This window comes from Ambystoma mexicanum, chromosome 12, assembly GCF_040938575.1.
Source record: "Ambystoma mexicanum isolate Mex_15411 chromosome 12, UKY_AmexF1_1, whole genome shotgun sequence".
Classification (NCBI taxonomy): domain Eukaryota; kingdom Metazoa; phylum Chordata; class Amphibia; order Caudata; family Ambystomatidae; genus Ambystoma; species Ambystoma mexicanum.
The window spans coordinates 1,134,894,664-1,134,919,911 of NC_090936.1; the positions used below are offsets into that span (position 1 = coordinate 1,134,894,664).

The window sequence follows — 25,248 nt, forward strand, 5'->3', positions numbered from 1 at the left end:
AGAAAAGATCTTTAGACTGGGTCATTGAACAGGCTACCCGGATCTATGAGGTGCAGAAACCGGTAGATAGCAAAAGTAATGCCCAGAAAAACCCCAAAGCCAACAGCACCCCTGCTGCTGCCAAGGTGGCAGAGGTAAAGGTCACCCCCGTTTTGGATTTGGAGATGGGGGGGCCTAAAAACCTACCTGCACCTAATAATGCTAGGCCCAGGAGGTCCTCGGGTCAGTCACAGGCAGGGAGCCAAGGAGGCAGCCCCACAAATGGGGTCCCTTGCTCTCCTGATTATGTTAGTCCCTGTTACAAGGGAAACAGACCCATCCTGGGTTATGTGTGGACTCCTCCAGCCCAAGGGGGGGGGGATCCAGCCAAGCACCTAACCCAGGGAACTTCCCTCCAAACTTCCCACAGGAGGGCAGAAATTTACCAAACCCTGGGCAGAACTTTTTCCCCAGATATCCACCCGACTTTCAGCCCCAAAACCATCCATCCTTCTTTCCCCAATTCCCTGAGCCCAGACCACTGAATCCGGGAGAGGGGAGGCCAAGGGTGGAGGGGTACCCAAATCTTCCCAACCCGGGGTATTACCAGAGGAGGGACAGCTACCCTTCCCGGGATCAGCCCAGGGGAGAAAACAGGGCCCCGTATCAGCCTGAGCGGGTTTCCCAATTAGAGCGCCAGGTTCAAAACATTGCGCGGGATCTGGGTCACATACTGAGGGCTCAGCAGAACCCTCAGATGGGCCTGCCGGCGCAGAACGCACCCAACTCTGGACCTGGTGCTCCAGAACAATGACGGGGGCAGCACCCCGATAACTCACCGGTTCCCAGGGAGGAGGCACAAAGGGAAGGGGGGTGTAAAGCCTTGGAGGAAGCTTCCTTCCTCACTTGTAAACAGCCCCTGGAAACCCAGGAACCGGAAACAAAATCTCTTGCCCCTGAAAGTCTGCCTCCTAAGGAGCAGAGGGGGGGTAGGAGAAACAAAAGACCCAAACAGACTCAGTTTGAGGAGGAGGTACAGATCTTCCAATTTGAGGGAGAGGGATCCTCAGAGGATCCTGGGAAAAGGATCTTCTCCTTCAGAGAGGGGGGAACTCCCCCCAAAGAAAAATGGGTCCCTAGGGATGCAAATCCAGACTGGGGAGATGTGGAGACTGAGCTACCGCCGCCCACCATCTCATCCCAGAACCAACAGCAAGAAAATCCCCGGGTTCAAACCCATACTGGGGACTGCCTCCAAAAAGGGGGGGGCGGCCCAGAACTGGAACCAGGGGAACCCACAATGGCTCTGATCTCCAGTTGCCAATTTTTTCTTTCAGATTCCCAAGACTCTCCACAGAATTCTGCCCAAATCTCTTCGCTAGCAATGTCCAAAACCAGAAAGTTAGCCCACCAGTTGTCCAAAAATGTACATTACCTGTGCCCCCTTGAGGAGAAGGAGGGAAGATATTATGCCCCGGTACAAGTACAGGGGCAGGGTACAATCTCGGCACTGGTGGACACGGGATCTCAAGCTACCCTTCTGTCCAGAAGGGCCTTTGACGAACTGAATGCAGGAAGGGGAGAGAATTACCAAATTCCTCTCACCTCTCTTCCTGGACAACTACAGAACTTTGACGGGAAGGAAATTCCCGTCGAGGGGACGGCAGATTTGGACATTAAAATTGGGCGACATAAGTTGAAACACCCGGTCATAGTTGTGACCCCGGAGGGCACCCCTTGTTTACTAGGGAATGACCTCCTGAGAAGGTTGTCACCCCTAATAGATTGCGTAAACAAGGTCCTCTGGACCCAGACTAGCCGACCCATAAAATTAAAACAGAGTGTCAACCATGTTAGTTTAAACGGCACCTGCCACATGGTTGAACAAAAATCTGACCAAGTAGAATTTCACTTCCAGAACCACCAAATTCCAGACGTGACAGTCATAGCAGTAGGACAACAGACTGGTGATGGGGGGTCCTCTCTATTTCTGAAAATCAACCTTCCTTCCAGTCTAAAGTGGTATTCCACGCTGGAAGGAAACACTTTGAAATTCTATACCAATCCACAATCTGAAACTCCCACTCCTATAGTCCAGAAAGATGTGAAATCAGCTCAAAGCCTGGCTGATATTCAGCAAATTGGAGAGCAGTTGTTCATCCCTGTTCAGTTAAATGATGGGAAGGACTCTGTTCTCGCTCGAGTGTGTGTGAACAACGGTAAGAGCTTCATCAGCGAAGCCATGTTTCGCCAACTCCCAAAAGATCCAGCCATTCCCCCCTTCAAACTGATAGACAAATGGGAAATGGACCTGGAAGCACCTAATTCCAAACATCTCCTGCCAAGCAGGTGTATGCTCAAAATCTCCATTGGCAACAAGAGCATAGTCCACAATTGTTGGGTCGTGCGAGACGTCCCTGCCGCCTTTTACTTAGGCAGTGACATTCTCAATCGCTTTGCCATTAGTTTGGACCTAATAAACTTCAAAGCTTGGTCCCGATTAGCGGATAATCCCATGGGCTTTGATGATCCAGAAAAAGCATTTAGGTCAGCTCAATTGCTACCTTATGCAGTTGAAATTCAGGTTAAAGAGGGAGTCACCATCCCGGAAAGGACCCGACAATTCTCCCTGGAAGTGAAAGTTAAAAGGGGACAAGAGTTGAAAAACCCTGATGCTTACATACATCTAAATGCTTCTCTCCAACAGCAAGGGTTGGGGTTAAACCCAACACCATTAGTCAACATAGAACGTGACACCATTCCAATAGAGGTGGATAACAGCGACTTAAAGAGTATTACTCTAGCCGCAGGCACCATTATTGGAATGGCGGTTGATGACCGACATTTCTCCATTGATCTTAGAAATGAACTGTTAGGACCAATCCCCAAGGACTGTTTTGACAGTGACAGTGAGGACAATACAACACCAGACAGGATTTTTACCCGGCATGGGGGGAACTTCCTGGTGTACACTTCCTGCCCTTATGGTAAGGAAGATGTGACTTGTGACTTCAGGAGGGATGAGGTGATTTTCCAGGTCCATGAGGGCTGCCTTTCCCACCTGAAGCCTCCAGTCCAAATCAGCACTCTGACCAGGGACTTCTCCACCCAGCTGGAGGAGGCCGCGGAGATAGCCAAACCAGAAGTCTTTCCAGGCTTCAGGCAGATGGTGGAAGAGAGAGTCAACCTAGCTGATGCCTGTGTGACTCTGGAACAAAAGCAAAAGTTGAAACAAGTTTTCTTGGATTTCCAAGATCTCTTTGCGGTAGACTCATATGACTGTGGTCGCACTGACATCCACACAACAACAATCCCCATGGACCCTGGCATGACTCCTGTGTTTGTGAAGCAATATCGCTTGCCTCTCGCATCAATGGAGTCCCTTACTGAAATAATTAAGAACCTTGAGTCCAGGGGAATAATCCGTCCAGTCCACAGCACCTTCAATAATCCGGTGCTGGGAATATTGAAGCCGAACGGCCAATGGAGACTCTGCGCCGACCTCAGGGAGCTCAACACACGGGTCCATACTTCCCGATGGCCTCTTCCCTACATTGACCAAGGTCTGGCCCAGATTCAGGGGTCACAGGTATTCACTGCAATAGACCTGACCAATGGATACTGGACCGTGCCTGTCAGTAGGGAGGACCAATACAAGCTGGCTTTTACCTTTGGGGGCCAGCAGTACACATGGACCCGGACTCCCTTCGGATACCTCAACTCCGGCAATGAATTCAACATTTTTCTACACAAGGCCATGCCCGACTTGGGTGCAAGGGGTAACCTGGCTTATGTAGATGATGTCCTCATCAAAAGCTCAACTGTTGAGGAACACATAGCGGAGATCCGTCGTTCTGACACAGTTGAGGGCCGCCGGAGCAAAACTTTACTTTCAGAAAGCACAGTGGTGTAAAACCCGTGTTAACTTCTTGGGGCATGAGATTACTCCTCAGGGTCTTTGTCGCCAGGAAAAGAAAGTGGAAGCACTTCAGAAACTGAAAGACCCCACAACTCTGCGGGAACTAAGGAGCCTCCTCGGACTGACTAATTACAGCAGAAAGTTCATTGAGGGCTACGCAGAGATCACCAGACCCCTGATTCATCTCCTGAAGGGGGGGGTCAAGTGGGAATGGGGTCCAGAACAAGCCGAGGCAGTAAAACAACTCAAAAGAAGCCTCTCACAAGCGCCTTGCCTAGCTTACCCGGTCAGAAACAAGGAGTTCTTCCTGGAGACAGGGTTCTCTAATACATGCTTGACGGCAGTATTATATCAAAAGCATGACAAGGTCAATAAAGTAATCTCCTATGCGAGCAAAACTTTATCCTCTGTGGAGGAAAAATTCAACGATTGTGAGAAAGCACTCCTGGCGACGGTGTGGGCATTGAAGAATTACCGCCCGTTTATCCAGGGGGAACACATCATAGTGGAGACTCCACACCAGCCTCTGCAATATCTCCAAAGTGACAGAATCCGGGGCGGAAATGTGAGTAATTCCCGAATTACTTCCTGGATTCTGTCAATGCAAGGCTTTCCTGTGGAGGTCAGATATGGCCAAAACAAGAAGAGTCCCCTCGCGCAAGGTCTGGCTGACTTGCATGATTGTGCCAGAGAAAACTGTCTCGAGGACGAAAGTCTAAAAATAAAGGACAACATGGAGGCATACCTTAATTCCCCCCACAAAGTCTTTGAAGAAGACAAGTGTGAGGGAATGCCCACTGTGTATGTGGATGGATGCTCTTACCATGTTGACAACAACGGGTAGAAAGAACTGGTGGCTGGCGTAGGGAATGCATGGGTGAATGAGTCCCCAGAACCCTCCGCTGGATACAAAATTGGTCCCCGGAGTAGTCAGGTGGCAGAATTGATGGCTGTGCATCAGGCCATCCTCACTGCTGTCCAGCATCAACTCCACGAACTGGTCATAATCACAGATTCGGATTATGTACGGAACGGGTTCGTGGAGCACCTGGTTAATTGGAAAACCAGAGGCATGTTATGTGCTAACCACAAACCCTTGAAACATGGGAAGTTGATCCAAAACATTGATGATTTGGTCACCTCGAATGAGATGACCATCTATTGGATAAAGATCAAGGGTCATTCCAAAGTAGAGGGACCAGACAAAACTGGAAATGACTTAGCTGATCAGCTGGCCAAAACCGGGGCCTTCCAAGGGGATCTAATTGAGATTGAGTCCCTATTGGGGGAAATCCAGGTCACTGCTATCACTAGGTCCCAGACAAATGCTCACAACGACCTTTCAATTGCACAATGGAGCAAGGAGACCCCTGATGCTGATTTGATTACCGCTCAGAAGGGGGATCCAATAATTGGTAAATTTTACCAGCACCTTGAGGACCCTGAGAACTTTCCCCTGACGGATACCGATTACACTGGGAAAGAGGACCTAAGAGTGTTGATGAAATGTCCAAAAATGTTCAGAATCCAAGACGGTTTGCTGGTAAGGAAATCCAAAGCTGGCCACGATCAGTGGGTGGTTCCTACCTCATTCCGAAGCCTGATGTTAAGTCACGCCCATGATGCGGCCACTGCCGGTCATAGGGGGTTTCACACAACATTGGAAATCTTAAGAGAGGTTGCATACTGGCCACACATGGGGCAGGACCTCGACCAATACTTGAAGGGGTGTCTTGTGTGTGCACAATTTCAGCCATCATCCCTCACGCACCGGGCGCCTTTACAAAAGAGGGGAATGACACTGCCATGGTCAGATTTACAAATCGACTTTGTAGGCCCTGTGATTCGCTCGGCTAGGGGGAATAAGTACATGTTGACTGTGACATGCTTGTTTACCAAGTGGGTGGAATGTCTCCCAACCCCAAACTGCAAGGCAGAAACGGCAGCTGCCTTGATGATTAACCACATCTTTTCCCGTTTTGGTCTACCTCAAAGGATTGAGTCAGACAGAGGTAGCCACTTCACCAGTGAAGTAATGACAAAGATGTGGGAGATACTGGGGGTCAAGAGAAAGCTGCATATTGCTTATAGACCAGCTTCTTCTGGGGCAGTGGAGAGATATAACCGAACCATTGTGAGCATCTTAAAAAAGTTTGTGGCAGATTCTGGGCCAAGTTGGGATATCCGATTACCTCTGGTCCTAATGGCCATCAGATCTACCCCTTCATCTGCAACCAAAATGTCACCATTTGAGTTGATGACTGGGCGCAAGATGGTGCTTCCTCAGCATTTGCTCTACAGGACCCAAGAGCAGACACTGATAAATGCCTCCACTACTCATGAGTATGTGGAGAATTTAAGGAAACACCTCCAACATGCTTTTGCTTATGCTCAGCGGAATCTAGAAAGATCAGCTGATAGCATGAAGACCCACTATGACCTGAAAACTTCCAGGAAGGAATATCAGGTGGGGGACCGGGTCTATCTATACAACTTCCAAAGGAACCAGGCCAAGCAGCGCAAATTTTTGCCTACATGGAAGGGACCTTTTGAGATCATCGACAAGATCTCCCCTGTGGCCTACAAAATCCACATCCCCAAAGGTCCTTTGGCAGCGGGGGAAGACAAGTGGGTCCACATAAACCAGTTGAAATGTTGCCATCCCAGGCACACTCTGCAACAACTGGAGGAATCCTCTGGAATCCTAGCAGGTACTGTCTCAGACTAATTCAGTTCCAACCATAAAACATACCACATCTAGTCTCTAAAATATTGTGATTTGCATGAAACTGTCTCTTAGTTATACTGTTTTTTTTTTTCAAAATAAGAATGTAATGTTTTGTTATGATGAAATGCATATGCTGCCCCACTATCTCAACAGTGGTGGAAAAACATCTATGAGTAGGTATTGCCGCTTTTGCTTTATCATCCTAGGAGAGATGAAACCATGGAGAATGACCAAGGAGGACGATCCGGAGACCGCGAGCAGAGACGCAATGGGCCCAGTGGACCGCCCAATATTCCCATCAGGACCGGCGAGGAGAACCGATCGATCAGTACCGGATGGAGAAGAAGATGCTGAACTGTGCCATCTACAGAGTAGGAAGAAGATTATGCGGACAGACCGGTGCGTGGGTCAAAACCCTTGGGCACGCGACTCCCCATCGACTCAAATTCAAAGTGCAGTCGCGTGGGGGGGCTTGTTGGGTGTCCTGACCCACGTTTAAGCTATCATGCCACAACATTTGGTGCTGTGGGCTTAGAAAATTCAAGATGGCGGAAAACCCACATGTGTGCCGAAATCCAGGAAAGCTGCGCAGTTTGTGCGCACACCGAAATGGTTGCCTCACTTGCCACCCACCAGTGCGAGAATGAAAAGCCGGGTTGCCATGAGGGAAATGGGTTGCCAAAGGAAAAACAGTAGCGCCGGTTAGCTTCAAAGCGCTTTAAAACCACCATTGGACTACCCGCACAGTAGTCTGAAACCATTGGGAATGGCAATGCTGATTGCCAAATGCAACTAGAATTGTGGGGAATTCATTCTTAAATCCCAAAAATGGGTGCAGTACCAGTACTCACCACTATCCAAAAGCCGGCAATTTAAAACACCAGATTTTACTTTTTTGTGTAAAACTGGATGAACCCAAAGCAGGCCAAAGAAAGACTTACTGAGAGGTGGATACAATGTAAAGTGATATTCTGAAGTGACTTGAAGGTTTATAACAAGACTGGCTGAGCTGTGGATTGCAGCAGTTTAAGTTGCACTGGATTTAAAGACACTAAAATCGAAAATGTTTAGATTAAATGAGTGACCTATGTTTGGTGTCACATGCCTTTGCAATTGTTTAAATGTCATAGTTTAAACTTAGAATCAGCATTCTAGCTGCATGTGTAAAATTGCAAGTTAATTTAAAAAGCAACAAAAAACATGACAGTTAGCTGAAAGTCTGGTTTAAGGAACTGAATTCTGCCTGGCAACTACCCCCATCAGGAGTGAAACTTGAGTCACAGCTGTGTTCCCAGGCCTAGCTGCCCTTTTGCTGCTCACACTAAGGATATGCCATCTATCTGATAATTGAATTACCTGTGCTCTACAGGAGCTCTGAACAAAGCCTGTCTTGACTCATGCAAAGGTTTTATTGGCAGGAGTCGTAAATGGTCGTAAAAAGTGGCTTCCTCCTGAGGAAAGGGGGGGGGCACTGCCTGTGAGAGCAAGCTGGCTTGGCAGAACTGGAAAAACCAGTATTTCTACCTTGTGCTGAGAGGAAACCACACCCCTTTGGAGCCAGAACATAACTTTAAAAAGATGGATCATTCATAGAGCGGACATGTGAAAATTTTATAAATGATACCATAATTCTTGTGATTTTTCTGCCCACATTTTAAGAGGTTTTTCGACCCGGTGGCATGTTCAGGGGGGTGTTAGCGGAAAAGTGGATATTACTCTAAATGTATGCATGTTAAAAATCTGAAACTTCATCAGTTAATGTCCATACTCCCTGCGCACATGTATGTAAAGTTGGGTCAATGTCAGAAATTGAAAAATCAGTTAAAAAGTCAATTATGTGCCATTTCTGAATGCAAGCTCTTAGAAACAGCAGATTTGGACAGAGACATGGCTAAATTCAGCCACACCATGTATATGTAATTTCAAGCAACTGTGTAACTGTGAAATATGTCTTTTATTATCAAATATAGAATGTGTGCAATCTGACAGAGGAGTGTCCTATGTGCAAGCCATAAAATGACATCCCTCTGACTCACAGTTCATTCCCCAATCAAATGATAAATGGAAGTTTGACCAATTAGAAGCTGAGAGAGAGGTAGGGTCAGTGATGCTAGAACACACCCACATTCTAAACACATAAAAGCAGACAGACAGGACAGATAGGGACCTTCATTTCCATCTGCCGCTGGAAGCTCTGCCGGAAAAATCCATACTTTACCTCCATCAAACCTCCAGAGAGCCAAACTAGAGACTTCAATCTATCCAGAACTAGAGACCCAGACCAGAGAACCAGAGAGAGCTGACCCAGATCACTGTGAAGTGCAGAGACCAGAGGCGAATTTAAAACCTGACCAGATCCATGGCGAGGCCCATTTCACTCAAGAATATAGTGTGAGTACATAGCAAACTGTGCAGAACCAATCTCTTAGTTAAAATCATATAATTCAATCTATTTAACCTAAGTAGAACTGTCTCCTAACTGTCACCTGTCATTTGTAAAGCTGTCACTTGTCATTTCCTAGTTGCAAGCTGCACTTGTCTTTTTGAACTTTAAAATTTCAAATCTGAAAAACGACCTTCACAAAATCGCTCATATCTCCGCAACCGTTTGTGCTAGAGACTTGCAATAACTTACATCTGAAAGGTTAGAATCGTGGCTTTCCTACAAACCTAGAACCGCATTCCTACCCCTTATAGTCTTACCGCAATCGCGGAACACGCATTCGCGAATTTTACCGCGATTTGCAAATTTCTTCACATGTAAAAACTGCTGCTGCTTGCCTTCCATTTGCCAGAAATTCGTTTAACCTGCTAACTATCCCTGCATCATTGCTAGTGTGAGCCTGGACTAATATTAACTAGATACCACTCACCCTGAACCTCTGAAAGGGAATTAAAAGCATTTCCAGCATATTTCTCATCCATTGCTAGCACATATCAAAGCATTTTGCCTGTGTTTTCAAAACTCCTATCTGTTTTCTGTAGTGTAAGCTTGCTGGGGTGAACTGATTTACATTGATTGCATTTCTGAGAACTGTGTGTTTTCCTTCCATTTCCTTGCCTTGCATCAAGGGGGGGAGGGGATTGCCAGAGAAAAGTGATTACATTGTTTTGTTGAAATCATATTGAGTATTTTCTATACTGCATTTCATTCATTCAACCTTGCATTTCCTTGAACCCTATAAAGCATTCTCTACCAGATTATACTTCTCTACCTATTTACCACTGTGCTACCTTATCCATTTCATGTCAACTCCTTATTGATTATAGAGAAGCGTGTTAGTGCCAGATTCTCCGTTGTTAATCTTTATCATATCAGATTAAGTGTGATATTCAATTATTAATTTATTATAAAGTGGGATATATATATCTATTGTTTAATTTATCAAATAAACCTTTTAACTTGCAAAACAGTACTACTTCTTGGCTCAGTGGGGTCAGGGGGATTCCAAGAGAGGGGTGTTATATAGGGGTAGTCATCCAGAACGCATGAACTGGACATAAAGATATATCAATAAGGGTTTTCATTCAGTATTATAGACTAGGCGTTGACATAGCTGTAGTGTTGAATTGAATCCTCTTACAGCAATGACCCGTGCTTTCAGGGATGGCCAGGGGAGTGAACGGCCCACCAGCAAGCTAGTTGATCATTAAAAGTGCAGACCTGGGTGTATGTATGGCAAGCGACAGAGCGCAGGGGCCACGCCCGAGACTACAGCAATTAGCAGAGGGTGGAGAGGTTGCTTGGATGGCTCGTGAGGCACAGGAGAGAGGAGTGAAAGGGTAGAGTGTAGCGACCAGCGATTGGTGAGATGTTCTTTGAAGTGTACAGTCTTCTGAGTCTTCTTGTGTAGGGGGCCTGTCTGATCTGTGTTTTTTTAACTTGTTTCAGGGACATGGTGCATAGCAGGGGTGTGGCCTAGGTTTCCCCTCTTGCAGGTGTGGTGGTGCATAATGTGCGCATTTTCTCCACTGCGCACGTGGAAGTGGAGAACACGCCAGTGTCCGCATCAATTAATGTAACCGACTACGCTGATTTGTTTTCCCATTGGTTGGAATCTATACTTCACAGGAACTATCATTTTAGTAAATTATGGAAATTAATTGACGGTGTGTGTGTGTATATATATATATATATATATATATATATATATATATATATATGCACTATGCACCAGTTTTCAGGGAATTACATGTAATATTCCAGTTTGAGCGGGGGGCGAGTGTCTCTCAAATAGAGTGCAATTTACATGATTAAACATGAAGCAGGAGTACGAACCATCATTTTCGATTTTTCTGATTCACTGGAAGTTGGAGAGCGTGATTTTCCAGCCCTGAGAGTGGAAAGATTCACAGATTTCGAGTCTGTAATTAAATGCCATATGTTCACGCTAACACAGGGAAAAGTTGTTAATTAATTCAGGCAGCCCTGGCTCCAGGTGCTACTTTGACAGATTGTGCACCAGGGTGTTAGTAGACTAACAATTAGGGATAAAAAAGGTTTCTTTTCCGGTTTATGGAAAAGAAAAATATCCAGGGTGTGCTTAAATAATTAACCCCTTCTCCATTAAATTAATAGATTTCGCTGGTTTGAATAATGTAAAGTTGACATTTCATACGGGATACTTAGTCGGAGCATATGGTTGGAAGCATTGCAAGACCCCAGGGATAATTGTATTATGTTCATTTCTGACACTTGCAGCTGGCTTACGAGCTGTTTTGGGGGCCGTAAAGAGTGCATCGTATGTGTTGGGTGTACCCACTTCACGCCCACATCTCTTGTTTTCCCTCCATTTGGAGAACTAAAGGGTGGCACTGCTCTACCCGTATCATAAGGATAGCGAGGGCTCTACAACATGTGGCTCTCCTGAGGTTCTGGACTGCGACTCCCATGATCCCTCATCCTTGGCTATGATGAGTAGGCCTGACTGGGGTTGTAGTCCAAAGCATTAATCGCATTCAATGATCATTATGGGCTTATTAGAAGAAAACGTGAATACAGATTTTCATTATGCAATTTTTTTAACAAAGTGGATCTAGCAGCGATTAATACCTTACACAAGCAACCGTCTTCGAAATGTAGCGAAAGCTGAAGAAAAGCTTACTTTTACAACCCAGTAGCAGGGCCAGTTTTACAGTCTCTGCGCTGAGTTTCAAGTGCATCCCTGCCCCAAATATTTCCATGGAAACCTGATTAAAACCTAGGACGAGGCATGGTGTATTTTGTCCTTCTGGTACCCCAGACAGCTTTCAGCATAATCTACATTGGCACAGCGCCCAAAGAGTTAAACACAAGGGGGTGGCATAGCAGCCCACTTGGGATAGAATGCCACAGATGGCAGCCCTCTCTCTACCTTATCCCCCCCTGACCCTGCTGCCAAGGCTCATGACCAGCATATCTGGGTTATGAAGTGCTTGTTTTTAAGCGGTTTTGCATGATTCATGCTTTTTATGTTCTTACTCAGGGAAGCCTAACCTGAGGATCAAGTTATGTTCTCTCCTAAGAAATGAGAAATGGGTGACGGCTGTCCGCACGTTTCAACGATCCCTTCCTAGTGAAATGGGACCATTCTGCAAGAAGTCAGTGGTAGGAGTGCAGTATTGTAGGTTGTTTTGACTTGTACAACTGACTCGGCACCCTACCTCTCCCCCCACAGACTAAGTGACTCCCCTCTAAGATCTCCTTCCACTTTAAACTACACACACACACACACATCCCACCCCGCCACACCCCCTCCACATAGACTGCCATAGACCTAGCTATTGTCACATCAAGACTAAACAAACTACGACAAAGCTCTCCTCTTAACCATCTGACCTCATTTGCATTGTGTTGTGCCCTATGGTCGCCGCCAGACCACATTTGCATTGTGTTGTGCCCCACCTATATCACCAATGCTCCCTACTCGCCACTCCTCTGCACATCACCCTAGCCCCAGCTTGCTACTTTGCCTGACCGCGATCATGTTCCCCTTCTGTGTCATGCAAAGCAACATACATTGCACTGGCAATAGTTACTTAGCCTACAACAATGGTCTAGTCAGACCTGCCTGCCCAAGACATCACCCGATCACCTGCCCCACACCATTCCTGCCCACCACACCGGCCTTCCTCCCTGAACCAAAATCCGCCTAGTCTACCCATAGCCATGCACACTCTCCGGAGGTCCCAGCTATTATGCACTCAGCTGTCCACAAGTGGACCCCCACTGACACGAGAGCATCATGCCCCACTCTCGACTACAGCACCTCCACAATGGCTAACCCAACTATCTCTCGAACCACTACCTTCATCCCTTCCGATCGGAACATTAGACTAGGCGACAGAACCCACCACAGATCTAGCAAAGGCCCAGCCAAATCACCTAATAAGACCAACCCTCATACTGTAACACCTATCAACGCTATCCCTCCTATTCCTAAAGGAGCTCTCCTAAATGTTAGATCATTAGTCGCCCACTCCACAGAAGTCGCAGACATTATTCTAACAAACAACCTGGACTTCCTTGCTGTAACCGAAACCTGGCTGCACGATGCTGCAGGACCATCTCTCACCCTAGCCATACCTGATAACTACACTATCCTTGGAGCAGATAGACCGAACGCTTGAGGAGGCGGTGTAGCCATTATTTTTAAGTCCACGCTTCACATCAGACTAGCTTCCTCTCCTCCACTTAAATCCTGTGAGCATCTCACAATCAAACTACAAACGTCCCCTAAAAACACTATCACGCTGCATTTAATTTACCGACCCCCGGGCCCACCTGGCTCATTTGAGGAAGACATCACCTCACTAGTTGCTGAAAGTTCCAAACCATCAGCACAAATGATTATACTTGGAGACTTTAATCTTGGGTTTAACGACCCTCTCGACACCCCAGCCATTGCCCTGGCCATGGCATTAGAGGAGCATGGCCTCCAACAACTCTGCTCCAAACCCACCCACTCGAAGGGCAGAATCCTTGACTGGATAACTGCCCTTAACTGCAACATTACTGTGAAAGATCCCACACAACTCATCTGGACCAACCATTACCTCCTCCCATTTGACATTAATACCAGCAATTTAGTGCATAAAAGGCCCATTATTGCACCTGCCTGCTTAACCAGGAAAAAGAGCAACATCACAGCGGAAGCCTTAATACCTTTGGTGATCCCCACTTTGAACGCACTACCTGCTACAACGGACTTGAACCAATTGGTCAACGTCTACAACGATTCCATGGCCAAAGCCATCGACATCATTGCCCCACTGAAACTGCGTAAAGGGAAACCCAAAGCGCACCTGAACACATGGTACACCCCGGAGCTCAAAACTCTCCGTCAACAAAAAAACAAACTTGAAGCACTATGGAAATCAGTGCCTTCTGTAAATAACAGAACTAATCTCACCAATATCTCCACTCTCTACAAAAATGAGATTACACGCGCCAAGAAAGAATCTCTCAACACTAGGATCTCCCAGGCAAGCTCCAGTACAAAGGAGCTCTTTAACATACTAAAGGAATTAGAAAACCCCATTGCTCCCACTGACTCTTGCACCAAGGATAAACCTTGGTGCACAGGGATACAGAATGCCCTAGCTAACAAAATCTCAAGGCTCCAAACTAAAATTGACAACAAACGACAACAACTCACTCTTGATCCTACCTCCAGTCCCATTCCGCCTCCACTTACTGACACTAGCTCAGGCTTCACCTTCAAAAAGGTATCCATACCAGAGGTTCAGAAAATCATAGCATCCTTGAAATCCTCGAACTGCAAGGGGGACAGCTGCCCCGCACAGATCATAAAAGATGCAGCTAGGGATCGCTCCCCATTCATCACTAAACTAATAAACCTGTCTTTCTCCAATAACGTGGTCCCCAGTAATCTGAAACAATCCTGGGTCCTACCTCTACTAAAAAAAATCTACTCTCGACCCTGATATCCCCACGAATTATAGACCCATTACCACCGTCCCATTCTTACTAAAAATTCTGGATAGAGTGGCCTATTTACAAATCCAGGACTACCTCGAGGCAAATCATTTACTAGGAACTCGCCAATCTGGCTTTCGACCACAACACGGGACAGAAACGGCCCTTGTTGATCTCAAGTGCCAGATAGACGAACTCAAAGATAAAGGCAAGGCTGCCATCCTTCTTCTCCTCGACCTTTCCGCTGCCTTTGACCTGGTCGACCATAAAATCCTGTGCAACCATTTGTCATCGGCAGCACACTTCTCCCACTCTGCGGTCACATGGATCCAATCTTTCCTGGACAATAGTACTATGCGGGTCTTCTCTCCCCTAGCAGCGGCTGACCCCATCCCCATCACTTGCGGTGTCCCACAAGGATTCTGTGTCTCACCCACTCTGTACAATGTATTCACAAGGCCCCTATTCGATAAGCTGGACAATCTGGGTGTCACCTACACGAACTACGCAGATGACACTCGGATACTCCTCACTTTATCAGGTAACTACAACGTGGACGCCAAATGGATCAATGAAGTCTTCTCCATCATTCAGGCATGGATGGCCACACATGGCCTGTGCCTGAATGATGATAAGACCGAACTGCTTCTTGTCGGCTCACCTAACACCATCCGAAAACTCTGTCCCGGCTACACTAGCTTTACTATTGACGATAACACCATCCCCATCGCCAAGAGCGTAAAAACCCTCGGTTTCTACCTAGACACGAATACCAACCTAGCTAAACAAATTAATATGACTCCCTCAGCCACTGCCTACACTGGTAAATTAATTGGGGCCTGCAGACCATTGATCTCCCCTAACAACTGCCTCACCTTAGCCAGAGCACTCATTCAATCCAAACTTGACTACTGTAATAGCCTCTATGTAGGTGCCAACAAAACAGTAATCAATAAATTACAAGTCCTACAAAACAACGCACTCCGTGCCGCCCTAAATCTCCCCAGAAGAGAACACATCTCTGCCACTAGAACTGCATGCAAATGGCTTTCCATCCAACAAAAAATAGACCTGAAAACGATATGCCTTACATACAAAGCTCTTAACCATCTTGCCCCGCCCTATCTCTCTAACAAATTTACATTAAGACAGAACACTAGAACTACCAGATCGTCTAACACACTACAACTAACAGTGCCCAAATACTCCCTCAAAAGAGCCGGTGGATCCAGCTTCCCAGCTCTGGCATCACAACTTTGGAACACTATTCCACTGGATATCAAATCTACACCCACTTTCCAACCCTTCAGAACTAAGGTCATCACTTGGTTACTCAACAAATAACCTACCAACTATGTATGTATGCATACCTAATGTTAAAATGTTTCCTATGTTGTTTGCCTATTATTATCTATGCACTAACTGCCTTCCTGTCAACCTTCTTATGCCTTACTACTACTGTACTATTGTCCCCTTCTGTTACCTGTAACCTGATGTTCAAAGCGCACATATACCCCTGGGTCAAGAGCGCTGTACAAATAAATAAACAAACAAACAAACAAACATCTACCACTCTCCGAAATCAGTGGCTACGCACTGTAGTCCATGAGATCTTGGTTCTGGATTTTATGTCACTCTGTGCACAGTGCTTTAGAGAGGATATTAATGGCATCCTTTTAGGGGTGAACCTGCTTTTTTTTTGTTGTGCCTGAAACTTGGAACTCTCTCACATTCCCAGTCAACACATCTCTTTGTGCAGAGACCATTGGTGGTAGGGTGTAAAGAAGGTCGGGAAGATCAAGCAATGCTGCCTTATTTTTAGCCTCAGTGACTCAAGGGCCACCCTTCAGAGTCCTCCTGAAATAGCGGAAAGATGCTGCAGAGCCCCAATACACATGTATAAGTCTGCCTGCCCTCAACATATGCATGTGAATGCAGTCGCTGGTCCATGAGGAACTCAGATGTGTTTAAAGGACAAAGGCGAGTGGGTAACATTGGGCAGCACCTCTCCACTGGCATGACGGCCGTGTCCCCAGGTTCACTTTCCGTGGAATGTTTGGAAACTGGTACGAGACCAAACCGGAGACCCCCTGCCATGAAAGGGAGGTCCAACAGGAGTATGAAACCCACAGTGTCGAAGAACGGCATTGGGATCTAAGGTGGTCAGGAAGAACACATCGGCAATAGAAAAAGGTTGCCAAATAGGACCAGTGTTTCTGAAAAAACTCCATGAACAATGGAAACGTGTAATGTTTTAGAAGCCACTTTCCTGAGACATAGAAAGAAGAGTGGTATGTCATCTTATCATCCAACCCCAACCCCCCCTGCCATAGTCTGGAGTCACAGAATTGGTCTGAAGCAGGTCCTGAGAACCAGGATGAACGTTTTACTGCTCACATCTCTTAGGATTTAGTACTGAGAGGAGAATAAGCAATTTCACCTAACGAGCCACACATGCCTGCCACAGCATCACCCTGCAGCCACAAAGCAGTGCATTGTGGGTATGCGCTTTTCTAATACTAGAAGCAGTAATGCACAACGAATTCCCATCTATTCCCCGCACTGCTTCACTGATTAGATCACTGCAACACAAACCTCACTGGGCAAATACTTGTTTGTTTACTCTTCATGTACAGATGACTTTTGTTATGTTACCATTTGCAGTTCGCTGTGGTGAGGTTGGAATATTTTTCTTAACTTTATCTTTTTAAAAAATGTCTGGTTGTTGGTACGATGGAAAGTCTTCATTAAGTAGAAAGATTTGCACAACAATAGAAAAAGAACCTTGCGCTGCGGCTTATCGGGAGCAAAACTTGCTCTGTAGTTTTACTTGACGGGGGAAAAAACACGTCAGGCTGCTCATTAACAATGAATTGGATTTACATGCCATTTAAAGAGCTGGCGGATTCGCATCATAAACAGAGAATTTACTGCATAATAAGCGATTCAGCAAAAAGTGGAGCGAGTGAGGGACCTGGATTAGCATTTACTGTAGGGAAATTTATGGATATCCTTTCTGAACAGGGTAGAAGTGAGTATATTGCTCAGGAACACTGGCATGCTGTGGTGACTGAAAGATATTCTGTAGCTATGAATTGGGTACACGGCTGATCCATGATCCAAAATCAACTGCACCTGTCTATTTTTGTGCTGACGATCCACGGTAGAACGGGCAACCGACTTATTGCACCCAAGGATACCGACTTTGCCGTCCACGAGTTTGGCAAAATGGCCAATGAAAGGATCACAAAGTCGGACATTAAATGCATTCTCTGACTAGGCTGCTACTCTGCCGAGGTCACTCAGTCCATTCAGTTGGGATTTCTGGTACAGACAAAGGGATACCTATTTTAAGGTTTTCCATAAGAGTATTGCTACACATTCTATCGCAAAGTGAGAAATCCGGCCTTGGAAGAATCGCAGGTTGGGTTCTCGGGTATCCGAGGATGGTCAGCGGAGAATGAGGTTGAGTGGGGGCAGTTGTTTGTATCATTGCCACCTGCTACCTCACTGCAACGATTTTGAGAGTCGTTTCTGGAGCAGTGTGCATCATAATCACCTGCTTCGTACCTAGGCCCGGTGTGTCACTAGCCTCCTGTCCCATGGAAACTGAGGATGATTAAATGCCTGCATTAAAATGGGAATGACCCCCAATTATCAATCTCTTTTCGTCTGTGTTCACTCTCACTGAAACATTCAGATTTATGATGCTTTTGGATCTTCCACCACAAGTACCAATGCCTTAACCTGTCTCCTTAAAACAACAATTCCATCTGCCTTCAGGTTCCATATAATAACAGTGGCAATGACCGCGTGTTCCTTGACATCAACGCTTACTCCCTGTGGCACCAGTGGCCACTAACCTTATCCCCTTTTGACCATAAGAGACCGCCGCCTCAACTTTCTCTGAGACATCGGGCCCACTTTCTAGTCCCTCCCAATAACATCGAAGGCCTCGAGCCTCATTCACATGCTTAGGCTGGAACAGTGCCCAGTCCCATTCTTTTTCAGTCTTGGTAGCCACCTTAACCTTTAATGAGCTCTGACAAGTGGGAAATGTCACCATCTCTCTCTTAAAACCTTACATTTTGGTCCATACTTCCTTTTCTTTATATTGAGGTGTCATTACCGTCTGGGTGTTCGCCGTACATCTTTTGTTGCATTAAAATATGTCAATAGTTAATCTGTTCACTACTAGGGCCCACTTGAGCACCTCTCCAGTCCATCACGCAAACACACCATCTAACTACAACTAATTCCGTGCTTTGTCGGTTCTAGATATTGCCATCACAATAAAGCACTGCTCTAAACCGAGCTGTACTCTCATGAGTCCCACATTCTTACTTACCAATAGTTTATATTTGAGAAACGCACATCCCTACTTTGACATCCATATCCCCCACCCTTAACCCAATTATTCTCTTACTTTGGTCATTCTATTGTCTAATTTCTCTTTCCCATCCCCTCCTCCAGAAGCCTCCCCTTCCTTTCCACAGACTAAAGTATGGCAACACCATGGCAGTGTCATATGCCACCTTTCCGGCAAGGCCAGGTGCAGTAAGACGGGCACAGTATAAATATTAGATAACATCACATTAGGTGTTGCATATATTTAGCAAGCAGTGGGTGGTCTAGTACTGATCAATTATGTGGTCCCAATCTTTTTTTCCATTTCAAAACAGGTTCAGGAACGGTCCCAAAAAAATGAATTGAACACAGCCAGCTTGACATGAGTCTAATCCAATGTGTTATCCTAGCATCAATGTAGTTCGGAAGTTATGGGTGCTTCCATCAGGAACAGTTAGCAAATTGCCCGTGGCTGGTGAACTGGAGAGCTGCTGTTGTCAATGTTTGGTAGTCTGCAAGGCTGTTACAGCCAGCAACCATGAGTCTCCCGTGCTGCTATGGCAATTGTGGCCAGCAGTTGTTCCTTAGCAGAGCTGAAGCCGCAACAGTCGTTCGTCTGTAGAATTGTTCCGGAAAGAAGTAATTGGTCAGACTATGGTCCATCATGGTTAGCCCGTATAGCCTCTATGCTAGTCTTTAAATCTGGCTTGCCAAAATACCTCTCGTCTTCAGAGCTGTTTTGGCCAGTTACTTTAGTCGGTACTGTTTTAGCTAGCAGCTGTTAGTCTCTAGAGCTGCTATATTTGCTATCAGATATGCTCTGATAGTCCATATTCTGCACAACTGCTGCATGGCTGTGGTTTTGTACAGCTGCTCTGCACATCAGTGATGGTGTATAGTACTGGTATAGCTATTGGTTGGTAGATGTTCAAGCTACTATGGTTGGCATTTTTTAGCCTGTGCAGCTGCAATAGCTAACCTGTTTATTTATTTTACATTTATAGCCGCGCACACACCCAAGGGCACCTAGGCGCTCATTACGTTGGATAAAGTCAAATCAGGTAGGTTACAGACAAGTTAAGCACATGGCCACAGGTCAAATCGGGAAGTTCGCAGACAGGTTAAGTTACATGTACAGTGCACAGCTGCAGGTCAAATCAGATATGTTACAGACCAGTTCAGTTACATATACAGCACAAGGCAGCAGGCCAAATCAGGTAGGTTGCAGACAGGTTAAGTTACATATACAGCACAAAGCTGCAGCGACAAGACGGGAAAGTGGAGTGAGACTTGAGCAACCCTAGGTTGAAGCCATCTGGTATGGAGAGTCAAAGTGGTAGGATAGATTAGTAGTTGTTTCGTGACTGTAGATTTGGAGGTTTTGATGGCTGAAATGATGAGGCACATATGGTACAGATTGGGCGTCTACCGCAGGTAGCAGGAGCTAGGCCCTGCTAAGGTTATGCAAGCAGCCATCAGTGGTAGACGTAGGTACGGATGGGACTCTTTTCGCTGCATAGTAGTCTGTTCTAGTATGCAAGTTAAGGTTGTAAAATCGAAGAGGCAGCAAGTCTGAGAGGAGTTTTGGAAAATGTCTATGCCACAACAGTAACAAGAAACAAGGTGGTTGAGCGAGACAAAATGTAAGCAAGGCAGACGAGTAGGAGGTGTTCATCTCAATTTACGATGCAGTGGTTGGCGCGGCGATACAGCAGCAACGCTCAGGGGTTTCTGGGTAGAGTCCTCATATTGAAGAGAAATATGGTAATAGTAGGCAGTTATAAAAGTGATAAGCTACGTAGCACAGTAAACGCCCGGACAGGCTCCAACAGGGGGTGTAAGGCCTTACAAGTCTGCCGTTGGTGGTGGACTATGCCGGTTCGATGCAGCCTCAGACAATGAGGTGGCTATGAGCCAATGGAAAGGCTGAATGGAGGCATGCTGCGTCGTCTGTCTCCGAGCAAACCTTGGGACATAGAAGAGGCCATGATAGTGTGGAGCTCATGCTCCCACACACTAACGGATGTCAAGGCAGGCAGGGCGGGCAAGTGCCAGCCTGCACTGCTCCTTCCGATGAAATGATGATTGAGATTAGCCAATAGAGTGGCCGTAGTGGTGATTTTTGGTTTGTACAGCTGCTGTGGACAGTAGTTGTGTGTTTACAGATCTGCTTTAGGCAGTGGTCATTAGTCTCTACATCTGCAATGGGCAGTAGTGGTAGTTTTGTAGGGATGTTTCAACTCTGTGTGTGGTCTGTAGAGCCTGTAACTGCTGAAAACTAATTCATGGAGTTGCGGCCAGTAGCCCCTAGACAGGGAGCCTGCTAAGACTAACTACTATTACTTCCTAGAGCTACTGTTCCAAGTTATTAGACTTTTGAGTGTCTATAATCCGTGGTCATTAGCCTGTACTGGGCATTATTCTGTCTTCTGAGTAAACATAATTCTTCTGTAGTATTACTGCAACCCAAGCTAGCAGTCTATGGAGTAAACCTAATTATTATATAGTGTTACTGCAAGCCAAGCCAGCAGTCTATGGAGTAAATATAATTATTCTGTAGTGTCACTGCAACCCAAGCTAGCAGTCTATACAGTAAATATTATTATTTGTAGTGTCACTGCAACCCAAGCTAGCAGTCTATGGAGTAAACCTAATTATTATATAGTGTTACTGCAAGCCAAGCCAGCAGTCTATGGAGTAAATATAATTATTCTGTAGTGTAACTGTAAACCAAGCCAGCAGTATATGGAGTACATATAATTGTTCTGTAGTGTGATTGCAACCCAAGACAGTACTCTATTGAGTAAACCGAATTATGTTGTAGTTTTACTGCAACCCAAGCCAGCAGTCTATGGAGTAAACCTAATCTATAGTTTCACTGCAACCCAAGCCAGCAGTCTATGGAGTAAACCTAATCTATAGTTTCACTGTAACCCAAGCCAGCAGTCTATGGAGTAAATATAATTATTATGTATCGTCACTTCAACCCAAGCCAGCAGTCTGTGGCATAAACCTAACTATTTTGTAGTGTTACTGCAACCCAAGCCAGCAGTCTATGGAGTAAATATATGTTTTTTTTAGTGTCACTTCAACCCAAGATAGCAGTCTATGGAGTACACCTAATATTCTATAGTGTCACTGTAACCCAAGCAAGCAGTCTATGGATTACATCTAATTGTTCTGTAGTGTTATAGCAACGCAAGACCGCAGTAAATGGAGGATGGAGATGACTCCCTTCCCCTAGCCCCCTGCTTTGTCCTGCCAATCTTCCACTGGTTTTCTCAATTCTATGGGTGGAGGTCACTGAGCCGTATTTTTCACTCTACTGTGGGTAGACCTGGTTCACTACCCTGCCAGACACTACAAAGAAGGTTGTTTAAGAGAGTCTGCTTCTTTGGGTGGGGGTCCCAGCCCCGTCTTTACTCTTCTCAGTGTTTTGGCAGACTGAGTTCACTACCCTGCCAGGTACTGCCACGAGGAAGATGGCTTAGGAGGCTGCTAATTATGGGTTGCAGGTCCCAGCCCTGTCTTTCTTTAATCTTCTGCCCTTCGGGTGGCCCACCAACCGTCCATGCCACCCAGAGCTCTACAGGGTGCTTGCAGACTGCCTCCGATCATTTGTAGGCTTCTCCGTCTACCCGTTTGGGTCTCTCTTGGTTTCTGCTGTGACTCCAGAGTTCCCCTTTTCCTGAGCTGCAATTCTCCTGCCGACCACTCCTACCAACTGCCTTGATCAGCTTATTTCCCGTTGCTTCTCCACTTTTGCCAGTTGCTCCACGGCAGACCTTTTTAGGGAGACTTATACCTACGGGTAAGTGTCCCGGTCTCCGCTCTCATGGATTCTCTGGTCTGTCTAGCTTAGAATCTGCCAGTTTATCCAGGGAGGGTCTGACAACATTGGTTGTCCCTTTTTCTCTTTTGTTTCATACCTCCTCTGATGCAGCTACAATGCTTGCTTTGGTTCTGCTGGGCCATCTGCAAGGCTCTGCACTTCTTGGTCATTTTAGTAACAACTTGAAAATCTTCCAGTGAGCCAATTGGTTTCAACTTTGCCTCAGTACATGTAGGATACTCTTCCTTTGTGGAGCCTACACTCTTCCTCGTCCCAGCATTTCCTATACTGATAGATCTACAAAAGCATATAGGAATATTAGAGATAGCGTCGGTTTCATGAGGGTAGGAAGGTGTGTCAGGGTAAGGTGGGTTATGGGGATACCATGTTCTCCCCAGGTCGTCACTAGTCCCACAGGGGGTTCCCCTGCCAATGAGATCCACCCACTGAGTACCACCCCCAGTGGGACTATCTGGTGGAGGCCTCACCTCCCTGGCATCATGGGAAGGGGCTCCCCATAGGGAAGAATTGTAAACATCTGGGGATTCGTCACAATATCTAGAATTGATAACTTAAAAAGAAATCCCCTTCCCCCTGGTCAGCGTGCACAAAATAGGTAGTCTGTGCATACTATTCAAGCAGAAATCAGATACTGCAGACAAATGGGCAGAAATGATCATGTATGATATAATAGAAAGCTCTTGTATTCCCTGCTTATAACCTTCTGAAACCTTTTTCAGCGCAGCGTGACTGCTGATTTTTGTGATCATTGTGATGAAAACCTGTAAATTATTAATAAAAAAAGGCGTCTACGGCGGTGCCATTGCTTCTTGTTGTGATCTTTCTTTTAAACGCTGTTTGAAATGCAGAAAAGCTGAACTGCTTTCATTTAAACGGTTCGGATATAGATTAGATGTAGTCTCTCAAATACTTGGATGTTTCCCACTTGACTGTAAATCTAGATTAAAAAAAAAGAAATCCTGACTAGATTAAATTTGGGTTAAAAAATAGCTCTGCGCTGCCTCGAAGAGTGTATTTTATATTTTAGTCCTTTGTTCTTCAAGGTGTCGCATTATGATGTGTTCTCGATATAAAAGGAAAAACATATGCCTTTTTATGAATAAAAGCACGGACCAGGGGAGGAGGGCGATGCTGCTTTTCTGTATGTGTAAAACGCTTGCCTTGGGACCCATCTCAACGGCACAGCGCTCGGCTCACACGGTTTGATGTGGTAATGAAGCGTTGATCACAGGGAAAGAAGATGAAATGGCCTTTGCTCATTCATTATTTGTTTTTTTTTCTATCTCCTAGCCGTGGAAGACAGAAAATTGTTCATCGGCATGGTTTCGAAGAAGTGCAATGAGAACGATATCAGGGTGATGTTCTCTCCGTTCGGGCAGATAGAAGAGTGTCGGATTCTCCGGGGGCCCGACGGGCTGAGCCGAGGTGAGTGACCGACCTTCAGATTTTCTTACCTCGGGTGCTGATTGGACTGGTTTGTCAACAGAAGGAGGGTATGAAGGGGCTGCAGAAGGTCATAGGTTACGCTGTAATGTGCCTCTGTGGGTCGAGGTGTCCTGTGTTAAGATTTCAAAGATCTCTTTTTGTTAGTATATTTACTAAGGTTTCAAGGTAGAAAGGGAGTTGGGGGAGGGAGCCTACTGTAAGAAGATCCAGCACTCTTGTCCCTTTTCACTCTTCATAGCACTCAGTCGGAGCCTCCATTTTATTAACTGTGATCTTTTTTGGAATGCACTCTCCTGAAGACCCTGCCGGGTGTTGTCCTCCTCCAAGAGAAGGAGACAAAGAAATGCAGCTTTACTGCACAGAGCCACTAAGATATAGTGCACGATCCCCTTTCCAATCAAAAAATGCATTTATTTGGTGGCAGATAGGTTACAATCATATCATAATGTTTTGACATAAGCGCAAAGGTCAAACTTCAAGCTAAAAAGAGGCTGATAAAGGTCAAATTTCCAAAAGTCGACTTGATATTTTTTCTTTTCAATGAGTTCACAAGTTGACTACTCAACTATTGTGACGTCACCCTCCATTTGTTCTATTTTTTAAAAAGGTGTTTTCTTTTATAAACATTTTAAAATTGAGGGGAGCGCAGAGCATCCTCTACTACCTCAATTTGCTCACCTCCACTACCCTGCTCCTCAATTTACTAATGTTGAACGTTTGTTTATTTTCATTTTTTAATGTTAGCAACTTACCTTTCACTGTCCGCAAGACTCAAATTTTTGTTTTGGAGTGGACGTGCAAATAGTTGTGAAATTCAGAGATGTAACCTGGTTGACCTTTGGAAGCCTCCCTTTCTGTCGTCTTTTATTTGAGTGTCGAACTTTGAACTTACCATTTTAGTACTACTTTGCTACGATTTTAAAATTACCCTAAAAACAGTGAGTCGTGAGAGTGGATTTTAAAAGGGCCCTCCTACAAAAGTATTGAGTTACCAGTGAATTTTCTATATATTTTATCCATTATTTTAATAGCTTGAAAGCAAATTATATGCACCTTTT

The 25,248-nt window shown here is 45.6% G+C and overlaps 1 protein-coding gene across 20 annotated transcripts in view; it reads left to right on the forward strand.

Annotated features, from left to right (window-relative positions):
* The window catches only part of CELF2 (CUGBP Elav-like family member 2), a 1,289,895-nt gene that overhangs the window by 1,123,058 nt on the left and 141,589 nt on the right, over positions 1-25,248 (forward strand). For all 20 annotated transcript variants that reach the window (XM_069629690.1, XM_069629687.1, XM_069629686.1 and 17 more), the window contains one exon: positions 24,035-24,169. In XM_069629690.1, the coding sequence (XP_069485791.1) occupies positions 24,035-24,169 (135 nt within the window). The remainder of the gene's footprint in view (positions 1-24,034; positions 24,170-25,248) is intronic.